The sequence below is a fragment of the Radiomyces spectabilis genome, assembly GCF_025331425.1.
Source record: "Radiomyces spectabilis strain NRRL 2753 chromosome Unknown BYT42scaffold_3, whole genome shotgun sequence".
Lineage (NCBI taxonomy): Eukaryota > Fungi > Mucoromycota > Mucoromycetes > Mucorales > Radiomycetaceae > Radiomyces > Radiomyces spectabilis.
In genome coordinates, this window is record NW_026251928.1 from 341,283 (window position 1) to 357,174 (window position 15,892).

At 43.2% G+C, this 15,892-nt stretch overlaps 5 protein-coding genes across 5 annotated transcripts; 3 read left to right on the forward strand and 2 right to left on the reverse strand.

Moving 5' to 3' along the window:
* Positions 1–1,674: 1,674 nt before the first annotated feature.
* BYT42DRAFT_220415 (uncharacterized protein) lies at positions 1,675–4,248 on the forward strand. The gene is made up of 5 exons (XM_051562580.1): positions 1,675–1,908; positions 1,976–2,284; positions 2,348–3,054; positions 3,128–3,426; positions 3,499–4,248. The coding sequence occupies exons 1-5, from the start codon at positions 1,808–1,810 to the stop codon at positions 3,994–3,996; spliced, it is 1,914 nt and encodes a 637-aa protein (XP_051425872.1). The 5' UTR covers positions 1,675–1,807; the 3' UTR covers positions 3,997–4,248.
* Positions 4,249–5,654: 1,406 nt separating this feature from the next.
* On the forward strand, positions 5,655–8,203 carry BYT42DRAFT_543433 (cyclin-domain-containing protein; the record flags this gene model as incomplete). Its single annotated transcript, XM_051565691.1, has 4 exons — positions 5,655–6,014; positions 6,156–6,294; positions 6,548–8,016; positions 8,096–8,203. 4 exons carry the CDS (start codon positions 5,655–5,657, stop codon positions 8,201–8,203), a joined length of 2,076 nt encoding a protein of 691 aa, XP_051425873.1.
* A 407-nt stretch (positions 8,204–8,610) lies between these two features.
* On the reverse strand, positions 8,611–9,866 carry BYT42DRAFT_220526 (phosphotransferase KptA/Tpt1). The gene is made up of 4 exons (XM_051562582.1): positions 9,508–9,866; positions 9,039–9,342; positions 8,909–8,965; positions 8,611–8,824 (listed from the first exon to the last, which is right to left on the reverse strand). Exons 1-4 carry the CDS (start codon positions 9,622–9,624, stop codon positions 8,703–8,705), a joined length of 600 nt encoding a protein of 199 aa, XP_051425874.1. The 5' UTR covers positions 9,625–9,866; the 3' UTR covers positions 8,611–8,702.
* Positions 9,867–10,009: 143 nt separating this feature from the next.
* Positions 10,010–11,071, forward strand: BYT42DRAFT_611144 (uncharacterized protein; the record flags this gene model as incomplete). Its single annotated transcript, XM_051571466.1, has 2 exons — positions 10,010–10,052; positions 10,131–11,071. 2 exons carry the CDS (start codon positions 10,010–10,012, stop codon positions 11,069–11,071), a joined length of 984 nt encoding a protein of 327 aa, XP_051425875.1.
* Positions 11,072–11,357: 286 nt separating this feature from the next.
* BYT42DRAFT_558834 (ribonucleotide reductase) lies at positions 11,358–14,971 on the reverse strand. Its single transcript, XM_051567039.1, has 12 exons — positions 14,860–14,971; positions 14,622–14,728; positions 14,211–14,565; positions 13,932–14,130; positions 13,521–13,861; positions 13,245–13,448; positions 13,089–13,154; positions 12,807–13,017; positions 12,371–12,736; positions 12,253–12,298; positions 12,084–12,177; positions 11,358–12,023 (listed from the first exon to the last, which is right to left on the reverse strand). Exons 1-12 carry the CDS (start codon positions 14,876–14,878, stop codon positions 11,656–11,658), a joined length of 2,376 nt encoding a protein of 791 aa, XP_051425876.1. The 5' UTR covers positions 14,879–14,971; the 3' UTR covers positions 11,358–11,655.
* Between the last annotated feature and the right edge of the window lie 921 nt (positions 14,972–15,892).

Sequence of the window (15,892 nt, forward strand, 5' to 3'; positions counted from 1 at the left end):
TCCCTTGAAGAGTTCGATACGTTTATGCAAGGCTTTCATCCGGTGTCACAGGCCCATAACGAGTTTCAAGCAACGGTGAACCATATCTCGAAAATGGCATCTTCTCTCAAAGATCTGCTTGGTGAACGATATCGAAAAGATCACATTTCCTTAAATTGGATTGATCCTACAGTAAATTGCTCCCAACCACAAGTAAGCTATCTGGAAGAAAACAATGATTCCCGTTCGTTCGCAATGCATACTCATATTTCACTAGTTAATTGACTCACTTATTAGCTATGGCTTTCATTCCATGCTGCGTAACTTTGGTGGACATCTTGTTCCCATGGAAGTAATGCAAATGGAGCATGATTACTATGGCAGTTCGTTCGCATCATTCTTTAGTCATTACGTTGCCCGCACTATAGAAGAGGAACCGTTGCCATCTATCCTTTCCAGTGAGGCATCGATAACCAAGGAAGACGTAGCAATGCTATTGGATGAAAAACTTCGAAAAGATACATCGATCGAGCTGGACTTGACGGCAATCTACAACGGAGATCTGTGCTGTAAGTATAAGCCAATGACGCTGCAAATGTTTTTTGGCCATTGATATTAAATGGCTTCTACCAATAGATTTATGCGTGCCTACCTTATCTACGACAATGAGGTAAGTGAGCTAACAGGAGCACAAGAGCAAAGAAAGGGGAGTGACGCTCATGTGTGTTGTAGTTTGTCATTCCCTTGCCTGCCTGACTGGATGGAAAATACCTGCAGTCTTCATATTGAAAACGTGCTTCAAACTTCGGAAATCCATTTTGACTGGCTTGCGCACCCAATCAATTCCAGTGCTTTATTTGCAGTAACGGGAGGATCGCAAAGCAATGTGTTTGCCACCATGAATCACTGTATGCAGGCTCATCAAGCCGTCTTTCTGATTCGCTTGAAGGATAACGATATGCGCGACGGCTCATTAGCGATCCTGGAACCCGTGTCTCACAATTGTGCGTATTTACGGCTCTTGCAATCTGGTTGTGAGAAATCCATTCAGCAGAACATCAATTCGCCTGCTGCCGTGGGCGCTCAGGGAGCACAAAATTACCCACTTGGCATCAATCTTCTCGATTTACTTCGTTCGGCCGCTGTACCTGAAGAATTGAGAATCGCCAAATCGTCGATGAATCTTGATGTTCCTGACAACAGTACTTTGAAATCACCGCTCCATCTCGCTATGCCTGACCATCTCCGACATCTGTGTGAAAAAGCATCGAATACCAAGTAAGTCTGATCTGCTCTCTCAATCATTCCCGCGTCTCTCATGTGATGTCTTCTTTTCATCGTTGGTAGTAGCAGTAGTAAAGAAAACACGCCTTCCTTGATCGATTCCGTTTACACTGAAGAAAAAGAGGAAGCCATACCCGCAGCTCCAATATTGACTTCATTGGACGACCTCGCGCCTACTGTCAACAATCTTTATTGCGAGGCACTTTATGCTGAAAAGGTAAATATTGTTATGGAAGGGTGAACTTGCATAAAAGTAGGCTCTAATGGGCTACATAGTGGACCTTATACGAGTATACGAAGCGTATGCTGGAGCTTGTCTCAACGCTATTTCAATATGACCATAGTTATACCCGTGAAACGGTGAGTTCTCGGTTGATGTGCATGTTAACATTCTGGAGGTTCCCAAAATTAAATCGTAGATGGATAGCTCCTGGAAGCAGCTACTGCCGCCATTAAAGGGCGAGTATTGTCCGTGGAGGCGTTTGACAGAAAGCACCACAAGACGTATCTCACAATCGACAAACTGCTGAGCAGCGGCACTGAGATGGATGAATTTACGCATTACACGAACTGGTTAACAGAAACCATGGCGAGTTCGAACCAGCAAGATGTACAGATATCATTTCGTGCTTTGAAGATACGAGAGTAAGTTATCACGAGTGGTTTGTCTGAAAAACTTAACTAATCCTGCTTGATACGCTGTTATTAATAGCGCGAAAATTCAAATGATTCTAAACATGCTGCTGCTTGATCTCGAGAAAAACCCTTCCAGATACCAAAAGAGGCAAAAGACAGCCGAAGAAAAAGGCGAAGAATCCAAGGTGAATGTCGACAGTCTACCATTCGATAACCCTCGCGTACAATGGGAAGTCTACCTGGACCGAATCCTGCTGTGGAAAAGCATCGATGATGTGACCGATATTCTCCAAGAGCGAGATGCTCATGCAGCGAGCCATAATCTGAAACGTCTCGACGTTTCCGATCTGTCAATGGAAAACTTCTATTCATACCTAAAAGAATGGTAAGCTGCGTCATGACTGTGAACCCGTATTATTGAGCAGAAGTGTCTTACTTTTTCGGATAGCTTTGATTTACTGCCAGAGTTGATGAAAAATATGCGGGATAAACTGTATGACGACGATTTGTATGAGGAGCAATCGCAACGAAGTAATCAACAGCGGCCAAGATTATCCTCAATGGACCGACCTGGGGCATCAAGATCAAGGACTCAGTCAATGAAAACGCAGAGCCGAAAAAGTGGGAAACGGAAAGAAATACCAACGAACCACACGAGACCTGCAGCGAAAAGAACAGCAAGCATTACATCTGTCTTGGGGGACCAAATTTCGTCAAGCGTTCATGATACCGATACCATGTCACTACATACGTCCTCACAACCACGAACCTCGATGACAAGCAGCACATCTACCAAGCAGAACCGAGGTTCGCCAAGTATCAGCGGTTCCAATAACGACTCACTGCATACATCTTCACGACGGCGAACTTCGCTGACACGCACTACCTCTAGTATGCAAATCAGAGCTTCACCGGGCACGACTACTGATACTACCTCACATCATAAACCTCCACGGCGTCAAGTTTCATTTACGAAATTCCCATTTGCAAAACGGGAGATAGATTTTTCGCAGCCTCGGAAAGGTAAAGGGCGAGCAGGACTGAGTGAAGCGACGCGAACAGCTGTGGCCAAAGTGGAACGGACAACGGCACTTGCTGGCCGGCCGACAATGGTGCGATCCGGAAGTTTTACCAAGAGTGCCTCTTCTATACAGAGTAAGCGGGAGCATAGTCATTTCTTTATTAGGGGTTGGTATCATCGCGGCGAGATATTCATCCATATTCGTAGAACCGGTTGTGATTTCTCGTGATGTGACAACAACGGTCATTGTACGCAAACCTGAACGTCTCTCTCCAACCACACCTCGCACGCGTCTGGCCCGGGAATTGGGAGTTGATGATATGTCGCACATGGAAATGACAAGTCCTTCAGCCATTCACAGTATAGTAATGACATCAGACGGTAAAGTTGCTGATCCATTTTCAAGCAATATCAACCACGTTTCCGTTCCGACGCCTCCATCGGGTGGTCGCCCTTTGTTCTTTACTCCTTTGAGAGCTGCGGAACCACCGCCTGCTTTACAATTGGTATATATCTTGAATGCAGATAAAAAAAATCATCATCATGGCTTCATTCATCAAAATCTTTTTCTTTATCAGAACTACGATATGTTATTCAATGAAGATGGTACGAGCTTAAATCCTGGAATGTTCCAAGGGATTGATCCTCAAAAAAATATCTTTTCACCGGAATATACGGGTTCGCCTTCCGGAATTCCTGCCGATGACGCGCACGTAAACGGGAAGACAACCGAAGAAAATCTTATTGCCCAAACTATGGACCGAAAACCTCACATTTTCGTTGCCAGTAACAGTCCCGATATTTTACGCAAGCAACGAAATGTACCTCGAGAACGAATTCAAGTAGAAGGCTCAAGACCATGCTTAATGGAAAGACTGCTTGCGGCTAAAAAGGAAGAGGAACAGCGAAACTTATATCCTCCAGAAAGCCCTGGTACTGTAAGGAGAGAACAAGAGAGGCGTGCGCAACGATTTGAAGAGTTGTTTATCCACGGAACTATCCCCTACGAACCTTTGAAATTACCTGATGTCAATACTGAAGACGAATCTTGGGATTCCATTGATCCTTTCGCATAGAAATAACTGACAAAAGGCTGCACATGGGCCTTGGAAATTTGAGCTGACGAATTGAATTATTCGAGTGAAGGTAGACTTCGGTCATGATCGTTGCTGGCTCTCGGTATGCAAAACACCTTCGTTTATTTATTATAGTACTGTTTTGTTGTCCCCACCTCGGAGTCGAATGTGCCAAACCTGAGTTGGATTGAAATCAATCTAAATTCTCTTGCCAGATGTTATAAATGTCTTAGTTGTAATATAGCCAGAAAGAAAATTTTCGACTCCTGTATAATAGACCGGTGTTTTTGAGAAGGGTTCATCAATACATGGGGAACCAACCATATCACAAGCAGGTAATGACAAATTAGGCGCCGTGGGCTCTGGAAAAGGTAATAGGGTCAGTGCTATGACGGGATCATATGTTGTTCATCATGATACGAGCGGAAAAGCAAGGGGTTCATTTCCATGCAGATGATAGAATTCTTCCATTTTCCATTTTGAGTCAAGACAAGAAGTTTTTTTCATCGAAGCGGTTGTTTATCATTGTGCAGGAGATACATATCTGATATCATGGTATGATTAGTGCGCTGTATGTCATTGTCAGTAAAAATGCATGTCAAGAGTATATGCTGTGAACCGAGACCGAATCATGGTTTTAGCCAACGGCTTTATATTTTTTTTATTCAACTTTAGTGACTCCGCTGACTGACAGTCAAATATTTAGCCACCAGATAAATACAAGTTACGCTGCAAGAAGGCTAGGCGTTATACGAGCGATATACAGCGTGTAGCAGAGAGAACCAATCGTCGCAGTGCACGAGATATCTAAAAGTTAAAGATAGTTTTTGGTCAGGTAAGCGTAGGCTTAACTCATTAGAAAGCTTGGCAAAAGGTAGGTGAGACAAGGTATGGCAGTGGGGATGTGATCAGCGAATGGCTGAGTCATAAAAAACATTTCAAGCTTGGAGGACAAAAGAAATAGATTGGTGGAAAAAAAAAAGATGCAAAAAGTTGAAAAGGCAAAATTCTTTACGATAAAGAGGAGGCCCATTTCAGGAGGACACGGGGGGGAAAGTTTTGTGATTCCTTCGTCATGATCACATACGCACAACCATTTTATCCATGCATCACAGGTCTGTTATGTTATGAAATGTTCAAAATTTTGTGTCTCGGCTAGTTTTTTCGTACCTCTTGGCAGGCCTCAGGCTTGGGTTCTTTTTTTTTGGATATTGAGATGAATAAGGTGGTTTTGTTCTCCCTGGTACTCAGCTATTATGGATGATTCGTAACAGTTTTTGAACAAATATGGATGATCAACTATAACCAGGAAAAAAGTTTACTTCTTTTTTCTTTTCTTTTTTCCTCTTCTGTTTTTTTCGAGGGATAACTTTTGTTCCTTTTTATAAATCTGTGAGACGTCTTGGAAAAATTTATAAAAAAAACATATAACACGAAAAAAAAAGCCGTCTTCTGATCCTCATTTTCTTCTTCCGCCTGATTCGATTGGATAGAGTTGGACACTCGACAACTTGCACTTTCTCCGTTTCTCTTTTCTTTACTAGTTTGGATGCCATTGGACAACGATTATTCTGCTGTCTCCTAAACTCCAAAAGTTCACTTAGTAGAAGCCAATGTATCCACAACCGTCACATTATCAGCCGAATATGGAGGCTGCAATGTACCATACTCAGCGTCGACCTCACGCTGCTGCTCCTCAACAGTATCATGGGTTTCCTCCTAGCATGTCAACACAGCAACCCTATGCCTCACAACCCATGGCTGCCATGGCAGACTCCCTTCCCAACCTAATGGATAGACAGCAACCCGTTCCTCTTTCGATACCCCAATTAGCCGAGTTCTCATCGACCATGGTGTTCTTGATGTGGCATGCCAGGAGATCGTCCGTAATGGCACTTCACAGTGCATCGGCATCAGGAGAAATTGACACAGCATCGCCTACGCATCCCGATCAGAGCAGAGAAACAGCCAACATTGCCAACGCTACTAGCAACGGTTTCAAAAAGTTCTGCAGACAGGTATATACACTGACAAAAAAAATTTTGTGCTATTTTCTATTGTGTCTCGCATGATGATATCAGTTTCTTTTTTCTACTGAAAATGTATCATCTTACGATAATACAAGTATTACATATGGTTGACTGATCAATCTGATGTAGATATTACATGCAACTCAACTTTCCGAATCAGTCGTGATGCTTTCACTCAAGTATATCGCTATGCTGTTACAGAACAACCCGCATATTCAAGGTGCAGAAGGCTCGGAATACCGACTGTTTATCGTCGCACTGATGCTAGGTAACTGACTGATGGGGAAAGAAGGAATCAAGTAGTATGCAAGGAAAATGAAACGGCGGAGGGGGAAAAGAGGAATGATCGGCTTGATGTTTAGGATATCTCGATGATACCTTTGTGTACTTGTCTGCGTACTTTGTTCTTACAAGCCTTGTACACACAGCTGCATCATTACTTTGTGTTTTTTTTCGTGAGGGAGATGGATAGTGGGGCACAATTTGCATGTATTAACTGTGATGTTTGTGTTGCTTTGTAGCCAACAAATTCTTGGACGATAACACATTTACCAACAAAACCTGGGCTGACGTTTCGGGCATGGCAGTGACCGAATTGAATATTATGGAACTGGAATTTTTGGACGTGCTCAATTTCCGATTGTTTGTGCGTAAAGACGAATATAATCGTTGGAAAGCCGCCTTGATGAAATTCAGAAACCAGCTACAAAACGCGAACATGGCGGAAGAGCAGCAACAGCATCAACATATGATTGAAAATACACTCAAGAGTATGGGACTTTCCATGCTACAACAGGATCAGCAATCACAGTGGACGTCGCAACAACAACAGCAGCAGCAGCAACAACAACAACAACAGGAAGCAGCACGACAACAAGCTGCTTATCATCAACAATACCAACTCTACCTATTGTCCAAGGCGCAACAACCGCAATTCCCTACCCATGTTAACCAACCCTTAGTGCGGGTTCCGTTACGGATACCGATGCAGCCGATATATCGACAAACCACACCTACCCAACCTGCAGGCATTTATGATAATTCATCCGTGATCACCAACAATGGCCGTCCTGCACCCGTACCCGCTTCTGTGCATCATCAACATCAATCGGCAGTGCAACCGCCACTACCACCTCCTCCAGCTGCATCACAGTCCCAACCAACGGTATCCCAACCTATTCCTCCACCGCCGTCCCAGCAACAGGCATCATCACACCAACCTCAGGTGCCATCCTCATTACAATACCCGGGTACAGTGACTTCCTCCATGGCATCTGTCAATCGTACCCCCTCTCCTGCAGACGGCCATTATGCTACTCATTACCGCCCTGCCATGAAAACGTCGCAACCTCCATCATCTCAGCGACTCGCAGCCAGTACCGCACCCAATCGAGGACAGGTATACGATACCTACACTGTGGCCGAACAGCCTCCTACTTATCAACCGTCCAATGTAGCGGGCCACCCGCCTGCCGTTCCCGCGCATGGATCCACTCAACCATTTGCTTCGTATCAGCCATATACGCAAAAGCATGCTCCTCCGACCGCACCACAACCATCCACAGCCCAAGGCGCGCTTCGCACATCCTCTTTACCTGGTTCTGCCGGAGCCACACCTGCACGGTCGGGTTTACAAACACCTAATTCAGTTTACTATTACGCTACACCATCAGCTACTCCGACATCTACCTACGCCGTAAGCGATCCGAATATGGCAGGATACGGATACGCCAACGGAAATCAATATGCTCAACCACGAGCGGCCGGGCGATCATATTATGTAGATACAGCACAGTCGGCGCAGGCGCCTATGGCTACACCTATCTCGTCTACCGATTATGGACATCCATATACAAATCAACCGGTGGTGGCTAGCAACAGTGCCAACGATATCTACACGGCACCGCCACAACAACAACAACAACAGCAGCAGCAGCAGCAGCAACAACGGCCTCCTGTTATGCGAGTAGCATCGAATCCCGCTTTTCAGGTATAATTGCGTGACATTCATAGATGCTGGATAAATTTGATAGCTTATACTGATTTCTTATCGTCGTCATTGACTTTAGGCGGGACATTACGATTATCCACGTAAACCCTCCAATCCTAAACCTACTGGCCCTGTACCGGAAGATCCGCTGACAGCAGCTGAATCGTACCGTGTCAACAATTACTGAAAAAGACCAGTATGGCAGCATTCACTTTTACCCAGAGACTCACGAGAGCTCCTTATCATGAAATGGAAGTCTCTTCGTTCCTTCGCTCAGCTAGAATTGCGTTTAATTCTCTTTTTTGCCGTTTTCTCTCTTCGTTTTATTTTCTTCTATCTCTTATCCTTGTTTCCGTATTCGATCTCATTTTCTATCTCCCAGTGCGTTATTCTTCATTTTCAAACCCATTTGTACACAGTAATAATATATGTAGTATTCCTTTTTCTCGTTTCTCGTTTCTCGTTTGCTATTCTGTTTTCTTTCCGTATCTCTATTCTTTGATTTCTTATCCATGCCTCCTCTTTTTTTTTATTTCTTTTACCCCAAGTTTATCCTTGAATTGTTTGATTTGTTCTGTTTTGTTCCGATTGTTTGGCTCTCGCTTTCTTCCCTTTCTTTCTGTCACGTCATGGATTCCTCATCGAATCGTAGCAAGTAAAACGCAAAAGGAAAAATACGGATCAGATTATTCCAATAATGATTGACCGTGACAATCAATAACACGTGCAAAGTAAGTAGGTTGTAAAGTGCCGTCAACTCCTTCTGTCAGAATCACTTTGTTGCTCGATCGATAAAACTTGATACCATCTTTGTAAAAGGTAGGAGTCAGAGAAAACCAAAAAAAGCAAATCAAGGAGCTCGCATAAAGAGGAGTTCAGGAAACACCCTTACCTGCCATCGCCTTGGCCATATCAATGTAGATAAACACTTCGCTATTAGATCGCATACCTACACGAACAACCAGTCATCGTTCAGCCTTTTCTCACTTGTGCCTGATTACTATTTTTGTGCCATTCAGTACCACTAATGACGGAAGCATCGGCCGGTAATCCGATGGAGAAATGAATGTGATTCCGCCCCATTTTGTGGAGTCCCTCATTCTTTATAGCATTCCAATGTACCAATTTGGTGCCATGGATACACGTTTCCAAGGGATCTGTCAACAGTTCCAGGTCCATGTCCTTCACTTTCAGTGAATGACCTTGATTAGCACGTATCCACCACTGATCGTCTTCGCATTTCAGATGAAATCGTTGTTTGTCGTTCGTCTTGACGACATGTTCGACTTGCTCTTGTGTTACGCCCTTAAGTTTCGGTCTGGCTAGCTATTGGTGTTCGCATGAAATGATATTCAGTGAAGAGCACGAGAAAAGAGGCAAAATTGGGGTCGGAAGAACGGGAGGGAGAAAAGAAGGGTTTAGGTTAGCTTTCTTGACATGCATGACATTGCAGGAATACAGAGTGAGAAAAAAAAAATAATAATACAATACCAATTCATTAAGAGCAACATAGCCGTCCGATCTCATATTAAGCTTTTCTTTCACGGCACCATGACGCAGAATATACGATAGTGTTTTCGATAATCGTACCGTCTGAGCTGGTTCCATTGGATAAGGACAACAAAAGCTTTCACGAATGGGAAGAACAACATGGACATTTGGGAATACCTAGTCCCCTTTTTCTATTTTTTCTCTCTCCGCTTTCATTGCACCTCTTTTTTTTGGTTTCTCACTTGTTCTCGTCATTTGAATGGTGAAGAAAAATTACTTCAAATGGCAATACGGATCTTTGTTACGCTCTCCTAACACGCTTTTTTATTCTTCGAAGATCTTATTTCTATTTTATCAGAACCTCTTTATTTGAGATTTTTTTAATATCTTTTTTCTTTCCCTTTATTTGCAATACATAGCATTCTTACCCAATCAAAATATCCTCAAATTACTTTGGTACATGACCTCTTTCTCGCCTATGCTAGCTTTAAGCATACAGTCCATGAAACCTACAGATGCAGGCGACTTTAGTACTTTGTGGACAGGTTCGTGAAGAAAACAATATTTAAATGTCTGATTATTCTAATAATGGTTTGATACTAAATTGATTACAAACGCTCCAGTCTTTAGCAAATGCAAATCTCATTTGGAAAACGGCTTACGACTGGAGAACATGTCATGGCGAATGTGGTTCCACGAAAGTCGTAGACAGCAGATCAAATCACTGGAGCGTCAGATACAACCACAGCATACGTCATCATCCGTGCCTCCTTCTTCTCGATCGCCTTCGATCCAACGTTTTTTATCATCCGTTCCGGTTAACCCGCAGCCACCCACGCCTTTCACAAACATATCTGTGGCCATAACAACAACAGCGGCAGACCCATCCGCATTGTTTGTGGATGTGATCCATGAAAAACCCCAATCGGAACCCACCTTTTTATTAAACGATACGTACAGTGAACAGGACTCCACTGACGAGGAAGATGACGATGATGAACCCAATAACAATGACAAAATGCTTGACACCGTAAAAAATTCCATGGAAGGAGATTCTGAGACACACATGACGGAACCATGCATCGAAAATACCAATGAAGTCTCCGTTTCAACAAAAAAACAAATATCAGACGTACCTACGCGTCAAGAAAATGAAGAAACTTTGACCTTGTTTGTAAAAACAAAACCGCATCGTTTGCCACGCCGATCATTATTATCAGCCATGTTGAACAATCAATCGGCCGCAAAGAAACCAATGGTTCCTTTGTTATTTCAACCTACATTGAAAGCTTATAACAACGCTCGGTTAACCGCGCGTCCTTGTGCTCCGGTTTTATCCGCGGTGGTCGTTCCATGTCTGGACAATCTCAGCAGCACGGTGAGATCAAATCTTGGATGGGAACAACGTCACGGCATCCAAGTAAAACGTACCATCGCCGTTCCTGATACCCTTCTTAGCTGTGATGATTCTTTTAACCATATCACGCCCGCTTCACAACCAAGTCTTGAACCCATGTTGTCTTGTTCTGTATCTTGGCAACATCAGCCCTTTTGCGGATGGTAGCCTTATTTTAACGATCCCTCTCACAGGAACAGAAATACACACTATACCCTTGACCTTGTCACTTTTTTTCTTCTGTACCCACGCATCCCCCTTTTGATCGTGGTGTCTGTCAGCATGTTTACACTGATTACGATATGATACTGTACATATATACACATGATATGCTGGTCTTGTACAACACAATGTAGACATCATATAAATAAGGGTCAGTAACCTACCCCTACGGTAATAAATATTGTAAATAGGACAGCGAAGAATATGCAGAAAAAAAATAAGTTTTTTCTTATTTTATTGCTTGTAAAAAAGAGACATGATGAATGTACATAACGATTCGATTGAACAAAAAAAAAATGGACAATATCTCTAAAGAATCGTCCAATACACAAGTATGATATAATGAAATGGAACAGAATAATAAATGCAGCCTGTTAACTTCACTGCAAAGAAAAAAGAAAGAACAAGGAAAAATAAGAAACAGAAATAAACAGAGAGGGGTTTACGTGAAATGATTTGATGTGTGAAAAGAAATACAATAATAGAGAACGAACGAACCGACGATAAAGAGAAGAGAAAGGCGAAAAGACTTAACCGCTGCACATGAGACAAGCATCCTTGTTATCAATGGAACACTGCATGGCACTCAATTGCTCCTCCTTCTCCTTTCTTTCTTCCAAGGTCATATCCTTCAAGGCAAGCTGATCAACCGTGAACTTGATAGCATCTACTGCAGGACGAGAGCGCAGGTAGTACATGCCGGTCTTCAAACCCTTCTTCCAAGCATAAAAGTGCATGGATGTCAATTTGCCAAAGTTAGGTTCAGCAGCAAAAAGATTCATCGATTGCGACTGATCGATGAAAGCTGCACGGTCTGCAGCCATATCAATGATGACTCGCTGGGAAATCTCCCACACCGTCTTATACAAGGCTTTAACATCGTCAGGAATACCGGGCACTACATGTCAACCATCTTAGCCTAAGTACGAAGAACCAACCTCTTTTCAATCATTTTTACCTTGCTGTACGCTGCCATTGTGAGCAATAATCATATTTTTAACTTGATCATTCCATAATCCTCGATCAATTAAATCTTTCAACAAGTGATGATTCTAAAGGTCAAAAGCAGAATATGTAAGACATCATGCCTCAAAGAAAAAACTATTAACTACTCAGCAACAACTTACCACTACTTGGAATTCTCCGCTCATGACACGACGAGTGTAAATATTGCTGAGAAAGTGAGGAAGATATAAGCAATTCACATCCTGCTTTACTGCTCTCATGACGAAAAAGGTAACTTACCTAGTATACGGCTCAAAGCATTCATTGTTACCCAAGATCTGACTGGTACTAGCAGTAGGCATAGGCGCGACAAGCAGCGAGTTGCGCACACCGTGTTGGGAAATCTTGGCGCGTAAACCGGACCAATCCCAGCGATCGGAACCTTCCACGTTCCACATATCATGCTGTAGAATACCCTTGCTGATAGGTGAGCCTTCGTAAGTCGCATAAGCACCGTCTCTCTGTGCGAGTTCGCAAGAAGCTTCAAGCGCCGCATGGTAAACCGTTTCAAAGATATCCTTGTTCAATTGACGAGCAGCAGGAGAATCGAAAGGATAACGCAACAACAGGAAAGCATCAGCTAAACCTTGAACACCGAGACCGATACTAAATGCAAAGACGCACAGTTCCACTTTAGTCATGGATTCAGTAAGATTTGCATGCATGAACTACTTACGGTCTGTGTTTCATATTGCTATTGCGTGCTTCTTCAACAGGATAGTAATTCACATCGATGACCTTATTGAGGTTCTTTGTCACCACTTTGACAATATCGTGAAGCATCTCGAAATCGAATGTCTGGGATTCAACATCGACAAATTTGGGCAAGGCCAACGATGCCAAGTTACACACAGCGACTTCATCAGGAGCAGAATACTCAATAATTTCTACAAAAAAATTCAGGGGTTATGTTTTTGTGAATACAAGGAACAGACAGCATTGTATTTCCTGCATTTACCTGTGCATAAGTTCGAGCAAGTAATGGTGCCCAAGTTTTGCTGATTAGACTTTTGATTGCAGGCATCTACAAAAGGGTGGTTTGTATTTTTGTTTTTGGAAGGATTAGAATATTTGAATTTTTTTTTTCCACTTGGGAGCGCGTATTTAATTTTACCTTTATATAGCATGTAAGGCATGCCTGTTTCAATCTGAGAATCCAAGATGGCGAACCAAAGCTTTTGAGCATCCACCGTTCTTCTTGCCTTGCCCTGTTGTTCGTACTTTTCGTACAACTCCTCAAACGCTTGACCATAAGAGCTAGCGAGACCGGGAGCCTCATTGGGACAGAACAAGGACCATTGACCATTTTGTTCGACGCCTAATAGAGGAAAAGATCGTCAAATTAATTTGCGGTTATTCAAAAGAAATGAGACCAGAGAGAAATACGTACGTTTCATGAACAGATCAGGGATCCACAAGCCCAAGAACAAGTCACGAGCACGAAGTTCTTCTTTGCCAGAGTTCTTGCGCAGATCAAGGAAATCAAAAATATCGGTATGCCAAGGTTCAAGGTACATGGCAAAGCTGCCGTTGCGTCTACCGGCCCCTTGGGTAACAAAGCGAGCAGTGTCATTGTAGACTCGGAGCATAGGAACAATACCGTTGGAAGTGCCATTGGTACCAGCGATATATGATCCAGAGCCACGGATCTTTTGGAAACCAACACCAACACCGCCTGCAGATTTGGAGATACGAGCACAGGTCATGAGTGTGTCATAAATACCCTCAATACTACGAAACAAGGACCGCAGCAGGATGAGCAACAACAATATTTACAATATTTACATGATATCGTTGTTACCTGTCATCCTTCATTTGCACCAAATAACAGCTGGAGAGCTGAGGACGGGGAGTACCAGCATTAAAAAGCGTAGGCGTGGCATGCGTAAAGTATTTCAACGACATGTAGTTGTACGTTTGAATGGCAGCTTCCACGTCAGAACCATGAATACCAAGAGCCACACGCATTATCATATGCTGAGGACGCTCCACAATACGACCTGGTAGCAAGGTGAGTTTGTGGGAACAGAATAAAATTGATTACGGAAAGACCAACGGCAAAACACAGAGTCTCACTTACCATCAATTTTCAACAGATAGCTTCGTTCCAGGGTCTTGAAGCCGAAAAAGTTGAAATCATAATCACGTTCGTACTTGATGGCGGCGTCAATGACATCGCTCTGGGCCATGACGAGATCATAAAGTTCCTTGGACACAAGAGGATTGTGAGATTTAAGCTTAGGATGTTGATGATTGTACAGCTCCTTGACGACTTGGCTGAACTGAGTATGGGTTTCCTTGTGCAGGTTGGAGACGGCAATACGAGCAGCCAGAATAGCGTAGTCGGGATGCGTGGTGGTCATATATGCTGCGGTCTCAGCGGCCAGATTATCCAGTTCGACCGTGGTGATGCCGTGGTACATGCCAGAGACAACCTAAGATCAATGTTTAGCAATGGATCCTGCGCAAAACAAAGGTCGAACGGACTCACCTTTTGGGCGATCTGAGGTGGCAGAATGTAGTCCTCATTCAGGCCGTCGCACAACTTGCTAATACGCGAGGTGATCTTGTCAAACAAAACAGCTTCCTTGCGTCCGTCTATGCATAATACAAGCGTGTTGTTAGTAAGGAACGCGAAATAACACGGATTGACTTCGCTTTTTCGCCGGTGATATCTTCAGGTACGCGGCACGCGTCTCAGACATGAAAAAGACAAGCGAGATATTTACCTCGTTTAATTACAAACATAACTTGGCTGCTTTGTGTTCTTTTGGATGTTTGGGAAAAAAGATAGGTAGGTGAAGTTGTGAAGCACCGTGTTAGTCAGCAAGGAAAAAGTGGTAACAAAGCAAAAGAAAAAGAAATGAAAAAAAATCGCGTCGCGGTCCGTTTTTGGTGCCAAAAACGCGACACACGCAAAAATGAACGTCATATTCAAATGCAGAATACCCACCGCGCCCGTGGTCGGCTTCTGAACTAAAAGTTGACGTTGACTTCGTGTTTCGAGCAGTTAACGCGAGTGAAACTGCATCGGAACGGGTACTTCATGTCCTGGCGGAAACTTCTGTCCAACTTCATAATGACATAGCATCAACTTTGAGCTTCAATATTGTTTAGACACCTCGCGGGGGAGGTTGCTTGCGGAAAATCTTTTTCAAATGGTTTATTGATCCTTAAAACAAAATTCGACATGCATCACGTGAGTTTGAATTACTATATGAATCCAATCCTCATTGAAATGGAATGCACATGTTGTGGGCCACCAGCATGGAAAAAATGCCGGATCTGAAAATCTTAGAGGGAAAAACGATGGCTTTGTCTTTTACGTGACTGTTATTTCTTTGTTTCCTGGGCTGCGGATTTCAGATCCAACAAAGGCTGACCCCAAATGTGATTGCCGAATGATATATTCGTTTACGTGCTGGATCCAATATAAACACTTTTTGATTCCATCTTGAATCTTGATGTGACAGCACCCTCTGCAAAGTTCTTGGAAATATATGAGGATTCCATCAACGGGGGTATTGTAGGGTAAATTGTTAAGTGCCTTCATTGAGAGCTGCATTCCAGCCACGGCCAGCAGCTGATATGCACAAAGTGATTAGCAGTAATATTTTTTTAATGCTTGCATGTTAGATTAAATGAATGACTCTCCAATTCGTGTTATGAGTAGCCGCTCTGTATGGTGATGGAACCTCTGTCTACTGTGGCATTGCGCCACACTGCTGTATGGTATCGTTCAATCACATCAAATAATGTGCA